This window comes from Bufo bufo, chromosome 2 (genome assembly GCF_905171765.1).
Source record: "Bufo bufo chromosome 2, aBufBuf1.1, whole genome shotgun sequence".
NCBI classification, from domain to species: domain Eukaryota; kingdom Metazoa; phylum Chordata; class Amphibia; order Anura; family Bufonidae; genus Bufo; species Bufo bufo.
The window spans coordinates 834552498-834570397 of NC_053390.1; the positions used below are offsets into that span (position 1 = coordinate 834552498).

A 17900-nucleotide genomic window follows, 5' to 3' on the forward strand; every position below is an offset into this window, starting at 1 on the left:
CATGCTGGATCTGTGTGTGTCCCAGTACTACATGCTGGATCTGTGTGTCCTCCCAGTAATAGATGCTGGATCTGTGTGTCCCCCAGTAATACCTGATGTATCTGTTTGTTCCTCCCAGCAATACATGCTGGATCTGTTTGTCCTTCCAGTAATACATGCTGGATCTGTTTGTCCTTCCCAGTAATACATGCTGGATCTGTGTCCCTCCCAGTAATACATGCTGGATCTGTGTGTCCCTCCCAGTAATACATGCTTGATCTGTGTGTCCTTCCAGTAATTCATGCTGGATCTGTGTGTCCCCCATTAATACATGCTGGATCTGTGTGTCCTCCCAGAAATTCATGCTGGATCTGTGTGTCCTCCCAGTAATACATGCTGGATCTGTGTGTCCACCCAGTAATACATGCTGGATCTGTGTGTCCTCCCAGTAATACATGCTGGATCTGTGAGTCCCCCAGTAATACCTGATGTATCTGTTTGTTCCTCCCAGCAATACATGCTGGATCTGTTTGTCCTTCCAGTAATACATGCTGGATCTGTTTGTCCTTCCCAGTAATACATGCTGGATCTGTGTCCCTCCCAGTAATACATGCTGGATCTGTGTGTCCCTCCCAGTAATACATGCTGGATCTGTGTGTCTCCCATGTAATACATGCTGGATCTGTGTGTCTCCCATGTAATACATGCTGGATCTGTGTGTCTCCCATGTAATACATGCAGTACCTGTGTGTCCCCCAGTAATACATGCTGGATCTGTGTGTGTCCCAGTACTACATGCTGGATCTGTGTGTCCTCCCAGTAATAGATGCTGGATCTGTGTGTCCCCCAGTAATACATGCTGGATCTGTGTGTCTCCCAGAAATACATGCTGGATCTGTGTGTCTCCCATGTAATACATGCTGGATCTGTGTGTCTCCCATGTAATACATGCTGGATCTGTGTGTCTCCCATGTAATACATGCAGTACCTGTGTGTCCCCCAGTAATACATGCTGGATCTGTGTCCCCCCCAGTAATACAAGTTGGATCTGTGTGTCCTCCCAGTAATAGATGCTGGATCTGTGTGTCCCCCAGTAATACATGCAGGACCTGTGTGTCTCCCATGTAATACATGCTGGATCTGTGTGTCCCCCAGTAATTCATGCTGGATCTGTGTGTCTCCCATGTAATACATGCTGGATCTGTGTGTCCCCCAGTAATACATGCTGGATCTGTGTGTCTCCCATGTAATACATGCTGGATCTGTGTGTCCCCCAGTAATACATGCTGGATCTGTGTGTCTCCCATGTAATACATGCTGGATCTGTGTGTCCTCCCAGTAATAGATGCTGGATCTGTGTGTCCCCCAGTAATACATGCTGGATCTGTGTGTCTCCCATGTAATACATGCTGGATCTGTGTGTCTCCCATGTAATACATGCTGGATCTGTGTGTCCTCCCAGTAATACATGCTGGATCTGTGTGTCCTCCCAGTAATACATGCTGGATCTGTGTGTCCCCCAGTAATACATGCTGGATCTGTGTGTCCCCCAGTAATACATGCTGGATCTGTGTGTCCTCCCAGTAATTCATGCTGGATCTGTGTGTCCCCCAGTAATACATGCTGGATCTGTGTGTCCCCCAGTAATACATGCTGGATCTGTGTGTCCCCCAGTAATTCATGCTGGATCTATGTGTCCTCCCAGTAATACATGCTGGATCTGTGTGTTCCTCCATTAATACATGCTGGATCTGTGTGTGTCCCAGTAATTTATGCTGGATCTGTGTGTGTCCCAGTAATTCATGCTGGATCTGTGTGTGTCCCAGTAATACATGCTGGATCTGTTTGTCCTTCCAGTAATACATGCTGGATCTGTGTGTCCCCCAGTAAAACATTCTGGATCTGTGTGTCCCCCAGTAAAACATTCTGGATCTGTGTGTCCCCCAGTAAAACATTCTGGATCTGTGTGTCCCCCAGTAATACATGCTGGATCTGTGTGTCCTCCCAGTAATACATGCTGGATCTGTGTGTCCTCCCAGTAATACATGCTGGATCTGTGTGTGTCCCAGTACTACATGCTGCATCTGTGTGTCCCCCAGTAATAGATGCTGGATCTGTGTGTCCCCCAGTAATACATGCTGGATCTGTGTGTCTCCCATGTAATACATGCTGGATCTGTGTGTCTCCCATGTAATACATGCTGGATCTGTGTGTCTCCCATGTAATACATGCTGGATCTGTGTGTCTCCCATGTAATACATGCTGGATCTGTGTGTCTCCCATGTAATACATGCAGTACCTGTGTGTCCCCCAGTAATACATGCTGGATCTGTGTGTGTCCCAGTACTACATGCTGGATCTGTGTGTCCTCCCAGTAATAGATGCTGGATCTGTGTGTCCCCCAGTAATACATGCTGGATCTGTGTGTCTCCCAGAAATACATGCTGGATCTGTGTGTCTCCCATGTAATACATGCTGGATCTGTGTGTCTCCCATGTAATACATGCTGGATCTGTGTGTCTCCCATGTAATACATGCAGTACCTGTGTGTCCCCCAGTAATACATGCTGGATCTGTGTCCCCCCCAGTAATACATGCTGGATCTGTGTGTCCTCCCAGTAATAGATGCTGGATCTGTGTGTCCCCCAGTAATACATGCAGGACCTGTGTGTCTCCCATGTAATACATGCTGGATCTGTGTGTCCCCCAGTAATTCATGCTGGATCTGTGTGTCTCCCATGTAATACATGCTGGATCTGTGTGTCCCCCAGTAATACATGCTGGATCTGTGTGTCTCCCATGTAATACATGCTGGATCTGTGTGTCCCCCAGTAATACATGCTGGATCTGTGTGTCTCCCATGTAATACATGCTGGATCTGTGTGTCTCCCATGTAATACATGCTGGATCTGTGTGTCCTCCCAGTAATACATGCTGGATCTGTGTGTCCTCCCAGTAATACATGCTGGATCTGTGTGTCCCCCAGTAATACATGCTGGATCTGTGTGTCCCCCAGTAATACATGCTGGATCTGTGTGTCCTCCCAGTAATTCATGCTGGATCTGTGTGTCCCCCAGTAATACATGCTGGATCTGTGTGTCCCCCAGTAATACATGCTGGATCTGTGTGTCCCCCAGTAATACATGCTGGATCTGTGTGTCTCCCATGTAATACATGCTGGATCTGTGTGTCCTCCAGTAATACATGCTGGATTTGTGTGTCCCCCAGTAATACATGCTGGATCTGTGTGTCCTCCCAGTAATTCATGCTGGATCTGTGTGTCCCCCAGTAATACATGCTGGATCTGTGTGTCCCCCAGTAATACATGCTGGATCTGTGTGTCCCCCAGTAATACATGCTGGATCTGTGTGTCTCCCATGTAATACATGCTGGATCTGTGTGTCACCCAGTAATACATGCTGGATCTGTGTGTCCTCCAGTAATACATGCTGGATCTGTGTGTCCTCCAGTAATACATGCTGGATCTGTGTGTCTCCCATGTAATACATGATTGATCTGTGTCCCCCCCAGTAATACATGCTGGATCTGTGTGTCCCCCAGTAATACATGCTGGATCTGTGTGTCCCCCAGTAATACATGCTGGATCTGTGTGTCCTCCCAGTAATACATGCTGGATCTGTGTGTCTCCCAGTAATACATGCTGGATCTGTGTGTCCTCCCAGTAATACATGCTGGATCTGCGTGTCCCCCAGTAATACATGCTGGATCTGTGTGTCTCCCAGTAATACATGCTGGATCTGCGTGTCCCCCAGTAATACATGCAGGACCTGTGTGTCTCCCATGTAATACAAGATTGATCTGTGTGTCCAGGATGCTGCTGCCTTCCCTTCTGTCTGCTTTCCTTCATGTGTACAGCATGTCCCCCTCTCACACAATCTGTCATGTACAGCCTCCTGCTATCCCCAACACTGGAGAAGGGAGGGGGAGAGCAGAGAGAGTCAGGAGCAGAGCTCTGATATATAATGGAAGGTCCGGTGATGTCCGGCTGGCGCCTCAGGCTCTGCTCTCCTGGATTTAGGTCCAGCAGCTCTAGGACCTGGGTGATGGGAGAGGACCCAGAGGGCAGTGATCGCTCTCCAGCTGCGGTGGGATTATTCACTTCTGTACATAATCTGACAGAGATGTTATATTAGGAAAGGACTGTATATTGTTGTCACCTATTGGGTAGAGTGGAGCGTGATGTCATGGCTGCCTCTCTGGAGCGGCTGCTTCTGATCACCTCTGATCGGCCCACACTTTGAGCCTCCTGTGATAGGGGAGGGCACCATTAATATGGACTGGCAGCATGCCCAGAACCTAGGGCGCTTACATCAGCCATCTTTATGTGACCTGTGAACTATCTGTGACCGGACGCCGGGGGTAACTACCACTGGTCACCGCTCCCGACATGCCTGCATCCCCCAGGTAATAACCATTCTGGAGGATCTCTTCTTATCCGCCGTGTTGTGCTATTTGTTTATTATTCCTACCAGAAGATATGAATGAACTCCTAGCTGTTTGTAGGAAAGGTCCAGCTGGGTGCTACCATTTGGGGATGTGGCAGCCCTGATTGGATAGTGTCAGACTATACAGGGACACACCCCCAACTGGTGACACCCAGCTGGACTCTCCATGCAGACTGGAGGCAATTCATTGATACCTTGTAGCCGGAGTAACAGAGGAAAGACCCAACACAGAGTGATACTGATAGATGCTCCAGAGGGAGGGGGTGTCTGGAAGGTCAGGCAGAGTATCGTTATCAGCTTTGGGGTCCGTACGACTATGTGACCGCTTGTATTGCCTTTTGGGGGGTGGAGCGGTGACTACCCGAAGGATAGATGGGTCTGACTTTGGGTACCGCCAGCGATCAGCGGTCTGGGTGACCGGTGCGGCGCCATAGTGGGCACTGTTCACAGCACTGCAGTGGTCACAGATGGTGGGGCCCATGTCTGTGAGATGACATGGCTGTGATTAGAGGGGAGGTTCACATATAGAGTGTACAGTGTGGGGGACTCACAGGACCATCATACAGATGTTCTATACAAGTGTCATGTGGATATAATTCTATCTATACATTAGAATGGCCGTGTATTCCCGGCTCAGTGACCTGCATGGCATAGAAAGAATACGCATGCGCACTAGACAGCTCAGCGTCTCAAGCCTCATCTTGATTCCTTACCGTTGATTTGTGGATTTCTGTGTGAGACGACGTCTCCCGCCGTCTGATTGGTTGTTGTTTGGCGAGTGCTCTTCTCCTGCGGTGCTGATTGGAGGATGACGCAGGCGGCCCTTGTTTTCTACTCTGTGATTGGCTGCAAGAACGAGGCTTGGTTTTGCTGTCACCGGCTGATGTGAGCGGTGCCACAGCCCGTGCCCGGAACTGAGAGAGGGATAACGGCGAAGTGCGGGGGAATCCCGGGGGACAGTCTTAGGCGAGGTGAGTGTGGTGTACGGGAGAGGTGGCGGCTGTGTGCCCGGTGTGCAGACGGGAGGCGCCGGAACCCGCCCTGCCCTGTACTGTGCGCTCCTCCTCCATGTATCATGTTTTCCTATATGTGTAATGGTATCCCCCCCCCCCCTATATGTGTAATGGTATCCCCCCTATATGTGCAATAGTATCCCCCCCCCCCTATATGTGTAATGGTTGTCCCCCCCCCCACTATATGTGTAATGGTTGTTGTCCCCCCCCCCCTCTATATGTGTAATGGTTGTCCCCCCCCCCACTATATGTGTAATGGTTGTTGTCCCCCCCCCCCCTATATGTGTAATGGTTGTTGTCCCCCCCCTCTATATGTGTAATGGTTGCCCCCCCCCCCCACTATATGTGTAATGGTTATCCCCCCCCACTATATGTGTAATGGTTGTTGTCGTCCCCCCTATATGTGTAATGGTTGTTGTCCCCCCCCTCTATATGTGTAATGGTTGTTGTCCCCCCCCTCTATATGTGTAATGGTTGTCGTCCCCCCCCCCCTCTATATGTGTAATGGTTGTCGTCCCCCCCCCCTCTATATGTGTAATGGTTGTCCCCCCCCCCACCTATATGTGTAATGGTTGTCCCCCCCCCCCACCTATATGTGTAATGGTTGTCGTCCCCCCCTCTATATGTGTAATGGTTGTTGTCCCCCCCCTCTATATGTGTAATGGTTGTCGTCCCCCCCCCCTCTATATGTGTAATGGTTGTCGTCCCCCCCCCCTCTATATGTGTAATGGTTGTCCCCCCCCCCACCTATATGTGTAATGGTTGTCGTCCCCCCCTCTATATGTGTAATGGTTGTGTGTCCCCCCCCCCCCCCATATGTGTAATGGTTGTCCCCCTATATCAGGGGTAGGCAGACTGGCACTCCAGCTGTTATGAAACTACAACTCCCAGCATGCATACTTCCTCTGCTCTTCTCAGAACGCTCATAGAAATGAATGGAGCATGCTGGGAATTGTAGTTTCACAACAGCTGGAGTGCCGAATGTTGCTGATCCCTGATAGATATAATCCTCTATATTATGTCCCCTATGTATCGGAGGTGGATTGGCCATAGACCTTACAGGGAAATTTCCCGGTGGTCCGATGCCCAGGGGGCCGGCTGGATCCTCCTCACGGCCGGCAGTGGAAGGTTTTGGGGCAGTATTTTGTGATGCCCTGTGGTATATGGCTCTGTTGGGGCGGTATAATGTGCACATTATGGTATTGCTGGCCCTGACTTCCATCAATTCGGACCCACGGGGCCACTTTTAGTACTTTTTTTCCAGGGCCACTTTAAGTTCCCAGTCCGCCCCTGCTCTATATGTAATAGTGACCCCATATGTATAATGTGCCCCCTATATATCATGGTATCCTATTTATATTATATATTATATATATATATATATATATATATATATATATATATATATATATAAACCCCTATATGTGTATGTATAATAGTATCCTCCAATATATATACACTGCTCAAAAAAATAAAGAGAACACAAAAATACCACATCCTAGATCTGAGTTAATTAAATATTCTTCTGAAATACTTTGTTCTTTACATAGTTGAATGTGCTGACAACAAAATCACACAAAAGAAAAAATATGGAAATCAAATTTTTTAACCCATGGAGGTCTGGATTTGGAGTCACACTACAGGCTGATCCAACTTTGATGTAATGTCCTTAAAACAAGTCAAAATGAGGCTCAGTAGTGTGTGTGGCCTCCACGTGCCTGCATGACCTCCCTACAACGCCTGTGCATGCTCCTGATGAGGTGGCGGACGGTCTCCTGAGGGATCTCCTCCCAGACCTGGACTAAAGCATCTGCCAACTCCTGGACAGTCTGTGGTGCAACGTGACGTTGGTGGATAGAGCGAGACAGGATGTCCCAGATGTGCTCAATTGGATTCAGGTCTGGGGAACGGGCCGGCCAGTCCATAGCATCAATGCCTTCGTCTTGCAGGAACTGCTGACACACTCCAGCCACATGAGGTCTAGCATTGTCTTGCATTAGGAGGAACCCAGGGCCAACCGCACCAACATATGGTCTCACAAGGGGTCTGAGGATCTCATCTCGGTACCTAATGGCAGTCAGGCTACCTCTGGCGAGCACATGGAGGGCTGTGCGGCCCTCCAAAGAAATGCCACCCCACACCATTACTGACCCAATGCCAAACCGGTCATGCTGGAGGATGTTGCAGGCAGCAGAACGTTCTCCACGGCGTCTCAAGACTCTGTCACGTCTGTCACATGTGCTCAGTGTGAACCTGCTTTCATATGTGAAGAGCACAGGGCGCCAGTGGCGAATTTGCCAATCTTGGTGTTCTCTGGCAAATGCCAAACGTCCTGCACGGTGTTGGGCTGTAAGCACAACCCCCACCTGTGGACGTTGGGCCCTCATATCACCCTCATGGAGTCTGTTTCTGACTGTTTGAGCAGACACATGCACATTTGTGGCCTGCTGGAGGTCATTTTGCAGGGCTCTGGCAGTGCTCCTCCTGTTCCTCCTTGCACAAAGGCGGAGGTAGCGGTCCTGCTGCTGGGTTGTTGCCCTCCTACGGCCTCCTCCACGTCTCCTGATGTACTGGCCTGTCTCCTGGTAGCGCCTCCATGCTCTGGACACTACGCTGACAGACACAGCAAACCTTCTTGCCACAGCTCGCATTGATGTGCCATCCTGGATAAGCTGCACTACCTGAGCCACTTGTGTGGGTTGTAGACTCCGTCTCATGCTACCACTAGAGTGAAAGCACCGCCAGCATTCAAAAGTGACCAAAACATCAGCCAGGAAGCATAGGAACGGAGAAGTGGTCTGTGGTCACCACCTGCAGAACCACTCCTTTATTGGGGGTGTCTTGCTAATTGCCTATAATTTCCACCTGTTGTCTATCCCATTTGCACAACAACATGTGAAATTGATTGTCACTCAGTGTTGCTTCCTAAGTGGACAGTTTGATTTCACAGAAGTGTGATTGACTTGGAGTTACATTGTGTTGTTTAAGTGTTCCCTTTATTTTTTTGAGCAGTGTATTATCCCCTATATATTAAAAACCGGTATGTATATAATGTTATCTCCTGTGTGTGTTTATATATTCCCTATAAAATATCCCTTACATATAACGGTATTCCTGTATACAGACATAGTCAGGTGCATAAATATTGGGACATGGACACAATTCTCCCATTTTTGGCTCTATACACCACCACAATGGATTTGAAATTAAACGGACAAGATGTGCTTTACCTGCAGACCGTCAGCTGTAATCTGAGGGGATTTACATCCAAATCAGGTGAACGGTGCAGGAATTACAGCAGTTACATCTGTGCCTCCCACTTGTTAAGGGACCAAAAGTAATGGGACAGAATAATAATCATAAATCAAACTTTCCCTTTTTAATACTTGGTTGCAAATCCTTTGCAGTCAATTACAGCCTGAAGTCTGGAACGCATAGACATCACCAGACGCTGGTTCCATCCCTGGTGATGCTCTGCCAGGCCTCTACTGCAACTGTCTTCAGTTCCTGCTTGTTATTGGGGCATTTTCCCTTCAGTTTTGTCTTCAGCAAGTGAAATGCTCAATCGGATTCAGGTCCGGTGATTGACTCGGCCATTGCAGAACATTCCACTTCTTTCCCTTAGAAAACTCTTTGGTTGCTTTTGCAGTATGCTTTGGGTCATTGTCCACCTGCACTGTGAAGCGCCGTCCAATGAGTTCTGAAGCATTTGGCTGAATATGAGCAGATAATATTGCCTGAAACACTTCAGAATTCATCCTGCTGCTTTTGTCAGCAGTCACATCATCTATAAATACAAGAGAAGCAGTTCCATTGGCAGCCATACATGCCCAGGCCATGACACTGCCACCACCATGCTTCACTGATGAGGTGGTATGCTTAGGATCATGAGCAGATCCTTTCCTTCTCCATACTCTTCTCTTCCCATCACTCTGGTACAAGTTGATCTCAGTCTCATCTGTCCATAGGATGTTGTTCCAGAACTGTGAAGGCTTTTTTAGATGTCGTTTGGCAAACTCTAATCTGGCCTTCCTGTTTTTGAGGCTCACCAATGGTTTCCATCTTGTGGTGAACCCTCTGTATTCACTCTGGTGAAGTCTTCTCCTGATTGTTGACTTTGACACACATACACCTACCTCCTGGAGAGTGTTCTTGATCTGGCCAACTGTTGTGAAGGGGGTTTTATTCACCAGGGAAAGAATTCTTCGCTCATCCACCACAGTTGTTTTCCGTGGTCTTCCGGGTCTTTTGGTGTTGCTGAGCTCACCGGTGCGTTCCTTCTTATTAAGAATGTTCCAAACAGTTGTTTTGGCCACGCCTAATGTTTTTGTTATCTCTCTGATGGGTTTGTTGTGTTTTTCAGCCTAATGATGGCTTCACTGATAGTGACAGCTCTTTGGGTCTCATCTTGAGAGTTGACAGCAACAGATTCCAAATGCAAATAGCAGACTGGAAATGACCTCTGGACCTTTTATCTGCTCATTGTAATTGGGGTAATGAGGGAATAACACACACCGGCCATGGAACAGCTGAGAAGACAATTGTCCCATTACTTTTGGTCCCTTAACAAGTGGGAGGCACATATGGAAACTGCTGTAATTCCTGCACCGTTCACCTGATTTGGATGTAAATACCTGAAATTACAGCTGACAGTCTGCAGGTAAAGCACATCTTGTTTGTTTCATTTCACATCTATTGTGGTGGTGTATAGAGCCAAAAATGTTAGAATTGTGTCCATGTCCCAATATTTATGGACTTGACTATCTCCTCCCCCTCCTCTATCCTGTATACAGACACATCTCCCCCTCCTCTATCCTGTATACAGACACATCTCCTCCTCCTCCTCCTCCTCTATCCTGTATACAGACACATCTCCCCCTCCTCCTCCTCTATCCTGTATACAGACACATCTCCCCCTCCTCTATCCTGTATACAGACACATCTCCTCCTCCTCTATCCTGTATACAGACACATCTCCCCCTCCTCCTCTATCCTGTATACAGACACATCTCCCCCTCCTCTATCCTGTATACAGACACATCTCCTCCTCCTCTATCCTGTATACAGACACATCCCCCCCCTCCTCTATCCTGTATACAGACACATCTCCCCCTCCTCTATCCTGTATACAGACACATCTCCCCCTCCTCTATCCTGTATACAGACACATCTCCTCCTCCTCTATCCTGTATACAGACACATCCCCCCCCCCTCCTCTATCCTGTATACAGACACATCTCCCCCTCCTCTATCCTGTATACAGACACATCTCCCCCTCCTCCTCTATCCTGTATACAGACACATCTCCCCCTCCTCCTCTATCCTGTATACAGACACATCTCCCCCTCCTCTATCCTGTATACAGACACATCTCCTCCTCCTCTATCCTGTATACAGACACATCTCCCCCTCCTCTATCCTGTATACAGACACATCTCCCCCTCCTCTATCCTGTATACAGACACATCTCCCCCTCCTCCTCTATCCTGTATACAGACACATCTCCTCCTCCTCCTCTATCCTGTATACAGACACATCTCCTCCTCCTCCTCTATCCTGTATACAGACACATCTCCCCCTCCTCTATCCTGTATACAGACACATCTCCCCCTCCTCTATCCTGTATACAGACACATCTCCCCCTCCTCCTCTATCCTGTATACAGACACATCTCCCCCCTCCTCTATCCTGTATACAGACACATCTCCTCCCCCTCCTCTATCCTGTATACAGACACATCTCCCCCTCCTCCTCTATCCTGTATACAGACACATCTCCCCCTCCTCTATCCTGTATACAGACACATCTCCTCCTCCTCTATCCTGTATACAGACACATCTCCTCCTCCTCTATCCTGTATACAGACACATCTCCCCCTCCTCTATCCTGTATACAGACACATCTCCTCCTCCTCCTCTATCCTGTATACAGACACATCTCCCCCTCCTCTATCCTGTATACAGACACATCTCCCCCCTCCTCTATCCTGTATACAGACACATCTCCTCCCCCTCCTCTATCCTGTATACAGACACATCTCCCCCTCCTCTATCCTGTATACAGACACATCTCCTCCTCCTCTATCCTGTATACAGACACATCTCCCCCTCCTCTATCCTGTATACAGACACATCTCCTCCTCCTCTATCCTGTATACAGACACATCTCCCCCTCCTCTATCCTGTATACAGACACATCTCCTCCCCCTCCTCTATCCTGTATACAGACACATCTCCCCCCCCTCCTCTATCCTGTATACAGACACATCTCCTCCTCCTCCTCTATCCTGTATACAGACACATCTCCTCCCCCTCCTCTATCCTGTATACAGACACATCTCCCCCTCCTCCTCTATCCTGTATACAGACACATCTCCCTCTCCTCTATCCTGTATACAGACACATCTCCTCCCCCTCCTCTATCCTGTATACAGACACATCTCCTCCCCCTCCTCTATCCTGTATACAGACACATCTCCCCCTCCTCTATCCTGTATACAGACACATCTCCTCCTCCTCCTCCTCCTCCTCTATCCTGTATACAGACACATCTCCCCCTCCTCTATCCTGTATACAGACACATCTCCTCCTCCTCTATCCTGTATACAGACACATCTCCCCCCTCCTCTATCCTGTATACAGACACATCTCCCCCTCCTCTATCCTGTATACAGACACATCTCCTCCTCCTCTATCCTGTATACAGACACATCTCCCCCTCCTCTATCCTGTATACAGACACATCTCCTCCTCCCCCTCCTCTATCCTGTATACAGACACATCTCCTCCTCCCCCTCCTCTATCCTGTATACAGACACATCTCCTCCTCCCCCTCCTCTATCCTGTATACAGACACATCTCCTCCTCCTCTATCCTGTATACAGACACATCTCCCCCTCCTCTATCCTGTATACAGACACATCTCCCCCTCCTCTATCCTGTGTACAGACACATCTCCTCCTCCTCTATCCTGTATACAGACACATCTCCCCCTCCTCTATCCTGTATACAGACACATCTCCCCCTCCTCTATCCTGTATACAGACACATCTCCTCCTCCTCTATCCTGTATACAGACACATCTCCTCCTCCTCTATCCTGTATACAGACACATCTCCTCCTCCTCTATCCTGTATACAGACACATCTCCCCCTCCTCTATCCTGTATACAGACACATCTCCTCCTCCTCTATCCTGTATACAGACACATCTCCTCCTCCTCTATCCTGTATACAGACACATCTCCTCCTCCTCCTCTATCCTGTATACAGACACATCTCCTCCTCCTCTATCCTGTATACAGACACATCTCCTCCTCCTCTATCCTGTATACAGACACATCTCCCCCTCCTCTATCCTGTGTACAGACACATCTCCCCCTCCTCTATCCTGTGTACAGACACATCTCCCCCCTCCTCTATCCTGTATACAGACACATCTCCCCCTCCTCTATCCTGTATACAGACACATCTCCCCCTCCTCTATCCTGTATACAGACACATCTCCCCCTCCTCCTCTATCCTGTATACAGACACATCTCCCCCTCCTCTATCCTGTATACAGACACATCTCCTCCCCCTCCTCTATCCTGTATACAGACACATCTCCTCCTCCTCCTCTATCCTGTATACAGACACATCTCCTCCCCCTCCTCTATCCTGTATACAGACACATCTCCTCCTCCTCCTCTATCCTGTATACAGACACATCTCCCCCTCCTCTATCCTGTATACAGACACATCTCCCCCTCCTCTATCCTGTATACAGACACATCTCCCCCTCCTCCTCTATCCTGTATACAGACACATCTCCCCCTCCTCTATCCTGTATACAGACACATCTCCTCCTCCTCTATCCTGTATACAGACACATCTCCCCCTCCTCTATCCTGTATACAGACACATCTCCCCCTCCTCCTCTATCCTGTATACAGACACATCTCCCCCTCCTCTATCCTGTATACAGACACATCTCCCCCTCCTCTATCCTGTATACAGACACATCTCCCCCTCCTCCTCTATCCTGTATACAGACACATCTCCCCCTCCTCTATCCTGTATACAGACACATCTCCTCCTCCTCTATCCTGTATACAGACACATCTCCTCCTCCTCTATCCTGTATACAGACACATCTCCCCCTCCTCTATCCTGTATACAGACACATCTCCCCCTCCTCTATCCTGTATACAGACACATCTCCCCCTCCTCTATCCTGTATACAGACACATCTCCCCCTCCTCCTCCTCTATCCTGTATACAGACACATCTCCCCCTCCTCCTCCTCTATCCTGTATACAGACACATCTCCTCCTCCTCTATCCTGTATACAGACACATCTCCCCCTCCTCTATCCTGTATACAGACACATCTCCCTCCTCCTCTATCCTGTATACAGACACATCTCCCCCTCCTCTATCCTGTATACAGACACATCTCCCCCTCCTCCTCTATCCTGTATACAGACACATCTCCCCCTCCTCTATCCTGTATACAGACACATCTCCCCCTCCTCTATCCTGTATACAGACACATCTCCCCCTCCTCTATCCTGTATACAGACACATCTCCCCCTCCTCTATCCTGTATACAGACACATCTCCCCCTCCTCTATCCTGTATACAGACACATCTCCCCCTCCTCTATCCTGTATACAGACACATCTCCTCCTCCTCTATCCTGTATACAGACACATCTCCCCCTCCTCTATCCTGTATACAGACACATCTCCCCCTCCTCCTCTATCCTGTATACAGACACATCTCCTCCTCCTCTATCCTGTATACAGACACATCTCCCTCTCCTCTATCCTGTATACAGACACATCTCCCCCTCCTCCTCTATCCTGTATACAGACACATCTCCCCCTCCTCCTCTATCCTGTATACAGACACATCTCCCCCTCCTCTATCCTGTATACAGACACATCTCCCCCTCCTCCTCTATCCTGTATACAGACACATCTCCTCCTCCTCTATCCTGTATACAGACACATCTCCCCCTCCTCCTCTATCCTGTATACAGACACATCTCCCCCTCCTCCTCTATCCTGTATACAGACACATCTCCCCCTCCTCTATCCTGTATACAGACACATCTCCCCCCCCCCCCCCCCCTCCCTCTGGGTTGGTCGGGTGGGGTCCTGTCTCCCCCCAGGGGGTCTTGTGACCGTCATTCCCAGATATAGTTTCCCGGATCCCATAGACTTCGCCGTCTGCTCCACGTAGAAGTTCTCTTGGCGCCAGCTGCAGACGGTGCCCGGCCGCTTGTACAGGCCGTACATGTCACCAGGCAGAAGGCCACGTCCGTAAACTGGAGCACGGTGAGCTTCTATAGTAGTACACAACCCCCATCATCCTCAGTACTCCTCCTTTATAGCAGGGACCTTCCTCCAGTCTGCTGCACTGCATTGTGGGAGATAATGTATGGTGGCCAGTGTGGCCTGGTTAGGACTGGTCATGGCCGGGTGTGCAGACTGTCAGCAGAATCGTGCATGCAGCTCTGCAGGTAATTAGAGTATAGAAAATGAAGGAAGTCTGGATGTATACAAGATAAGTAAGTTGGAGGGTTGCGAGAAGCTGGGAAGAAGCAGCGATGGCGGCCATGTTGATTGTCGCTCGGCCGCGCACAGGGCCTGTATTTACTGCCAGAACTCTAATCCGTGTTGACTTACTGTGTGGTTTTTCTCCCTCAGACCCCGAGCTCCGTGGCCAGGATGAGCGTGGAGGCCACCGGCAAGCCCCTGAAGGTGGGCTCTCGAGTGGAGGTGATCGGGAAGGGACACCGCGGCACTGTGGCTTTTGTGGGGGCCACGCTGTTTGCCACAGGGAAATGGGTGGGAGTCATCCTGGACGAGGCCAAGGGGAAGAATGATGGCACGGTGCAGGGCAGGAGGTACTTCACCTGCGAAGAGAACCACGGCATATTTGTGCGTCAGTCACAGGTAGGAGACATAGAAATGTGCTAATACATCTCTCTGGGGGGCTGCGTCTGCCACTAGGGGGCGCTCACTGGATGGATATGGAAGCAGACCGAAGAGTGTCGGTGTGTTTCTTGGTCCTTGCCTCTGAACCCTAAAGACTGGACATGTCCTTTCTATCCCCGTGGTCTGCACCGCTCTGACATGTTCGTATGATTGCGGCCTTATCCTGTGATAGAGGTTAAGTTGTAATGGGACAACTCCTTTAAAGGGGTCCTCTCACTTCACAAGGGGCATTTATCATGTAGAGAAAGTTAATACAAGGCACGTCCTAATGTATTGTGATTCTCCATATTGCTTCCTTAGCTGGCTGGATTCATTTTCCCATCGCTCGTTTCCATGGTTACGACCACCCTGCAATCCTGTGTGGTCATGCTTACACACTGGAAAAAGCACCAGCGTATGTGCGTTCCCGCGGTCCTGGCCACCAGGGAGGCCAGCGCTTTTCCCTATATTGTGCAAGCGCGACCACCGCTGCTGAATTACAGGGTGGTCGTAACCATGGAAACGAGAAGTGTATAACCTTGATGCAGAAATGAATGTCCATATCACTTCCTTTGCTGGCTTCAATCACAATACATTAGTAAGTGCCTTGTATTAAAGGGGTTTTCCAGTTACCCAAAATAAATTAAAAACACCAGCATTCAACCAGATGATGGCGCTCTGAGTGACTTTACATCCCAGCGCAAGGCTGACGGCGAGTGTCTGTAGCTTCTCTGCTCTCAGCTGGAACATCACACATCCAAGCAGGGTCAGCAGCCCCATTAGTAATGCAGCCGTGTTGGATATGAGTTGGGGGAGGGGCCCTATTCTATGTGACCGGTCTCCATCAGGATTGGAACTGCTGGCTCTTCTGTATGTCAGGCAGGACAGTTACCAGTACACCACAGACCTGCTGACTCTTCTGTGTGTCAGGCAGGACAGTTACCAGTACACCACAGACCTGCTGACTCTTCTGTATGTCAGGCAGGACAGTTACCAGTACACCACAGACCTGCTGACTCTTCTGTGTGTCAGACAGGACAGTTACCAGTACACCACAGACCTGCTGACTCTTCTGTGTGTCAGGCAGGACAGTTACCAGTACACCACAGACCTGCTGACTCTTCTGTATATCAGGCAGGACAGTTACCAGTACACCACAGACCTGCTGACTCTTCTGTATATCAGGCAGGACAGTTACCAGTACACCACAGACCTGCTGACTCTTCTGTATGTCAGACAGGACAGTTACCAGTACACCACAGACCTGCTGACTCTTCTGTATATCAGGCAGGACAGTTACCAGTACACTACAGACCTGCTGACTCTTCTGTGTGTCAGACAGGACAGTTACCAGTACACCACAGACCTGCTGACTCTTCTGTGTGTCAGACAGGACAGTTACCAGTACACCACAGACCTGCTGACTTCTCTGTGTGTCAGGCAGGACAGTTACCAGTACACCACAGACCTGCTGACTTCTCTGTGTGTCAGGCAGGACAGTTACCAGTACACCACAGACCGGCTGACTCTTCTGTGTGTCAGGCAGGACAGTTACCAGTACACCACAGACCTGCAGACTCTTCTGTATGTCAGGCAGGACAGTTACCAGTACACCACAGACCTGCAGACTCTTCTGTATGTCAGACAGGACAGTTACCAGTACACCACAGACCTGTATGTCAGGCAGGACAGTTACCAGTACACCACAGACCTGCTGACTCTTCTGTATGTCAGGCAGGACAGTTACCAGTACACCACAGACCTGCTGACTTCTCTGTGTGTCAGGCAGGACAGTTACCAGTACACCACAGACCTGCAGACTCTTCTGTATGTCAGGCAGGACAGTTACCAGTACACCACAGACCTGTATGTCAGGCAGGACAGTTACCAGTACACCACAGACCTGTATGTCAGGCAGGACAGTTACCAGTACACCACAGACCTGCTGACTCTTCTGTATGTCAGGCAGGACAGTTACCAGTACACCACAGACCTGCTGACTCTTCTGTATATCAGGCAGGACAGTTACCAGTACACCACAGACCTGCTGACTCTTCTGTATGTCAGGCAGGACAGTTACCAGTACACCACAGACCTGCAGACTCTTCTGTATGTCAGGCAGGACAGTTACCAGTACACCACAGACCTGCTGACTCTTCTGTATATCAGGCAGGACAGTTACCAGTACACCACAGACCTGCTGACTTCTCTGTGTGTCAGGCAGGACAGTTACCAGTACACCACAGACCTGCAGACTCTTCTGTATGTCAGGCAGGACAGTTACCAGTACACCACAGACCTGCTGACTCTTCTGTATGTCAGGCAGGACAGTTACCAGTACACCACAGACCTGCTGACTCTTCTGTGTGTCAGGCAGGACAGTTACCAGTACACTACAGACCTGCTGACTCTTCTGTATGTCAGGCAGGACAGTTACCAGTACACCACAGACCTGCTGACTCTTCTGTATATCAGGCAGG

General features: G+C 49.4%; 1 protein-coding gene across 2 annotated transcripts in view; it reads left to right on the forward strand.

Moving 5' to 3' along the window:
- The first annotated feature begins 5286 nt into the window (after positions 1 to 5286).
- Positions 5287 to 17900, forward strand: part of DCTN1 (dynactin subunit 1) — a 67836-nt gene continuing 55222 nt past the window's right edge. For both annotated transcript variants that reach the window (XM_040419402.1, XM_040419403.1), the window contains exons 1-2: positions 5287 to 5416; positions 15151 to 15399. In XM_040419402.1, the coding sequence (XP_040275336.1) occupies positions 15172 to 15399 (228 nt within the window). In that variant the 5' untranslated portion in view covers positions 5287 to 5416; positions 15151 to 15171. The remainder of the gene's footprint in view (positions 5417 to 15150; positions 15400 to 17900) is intronic.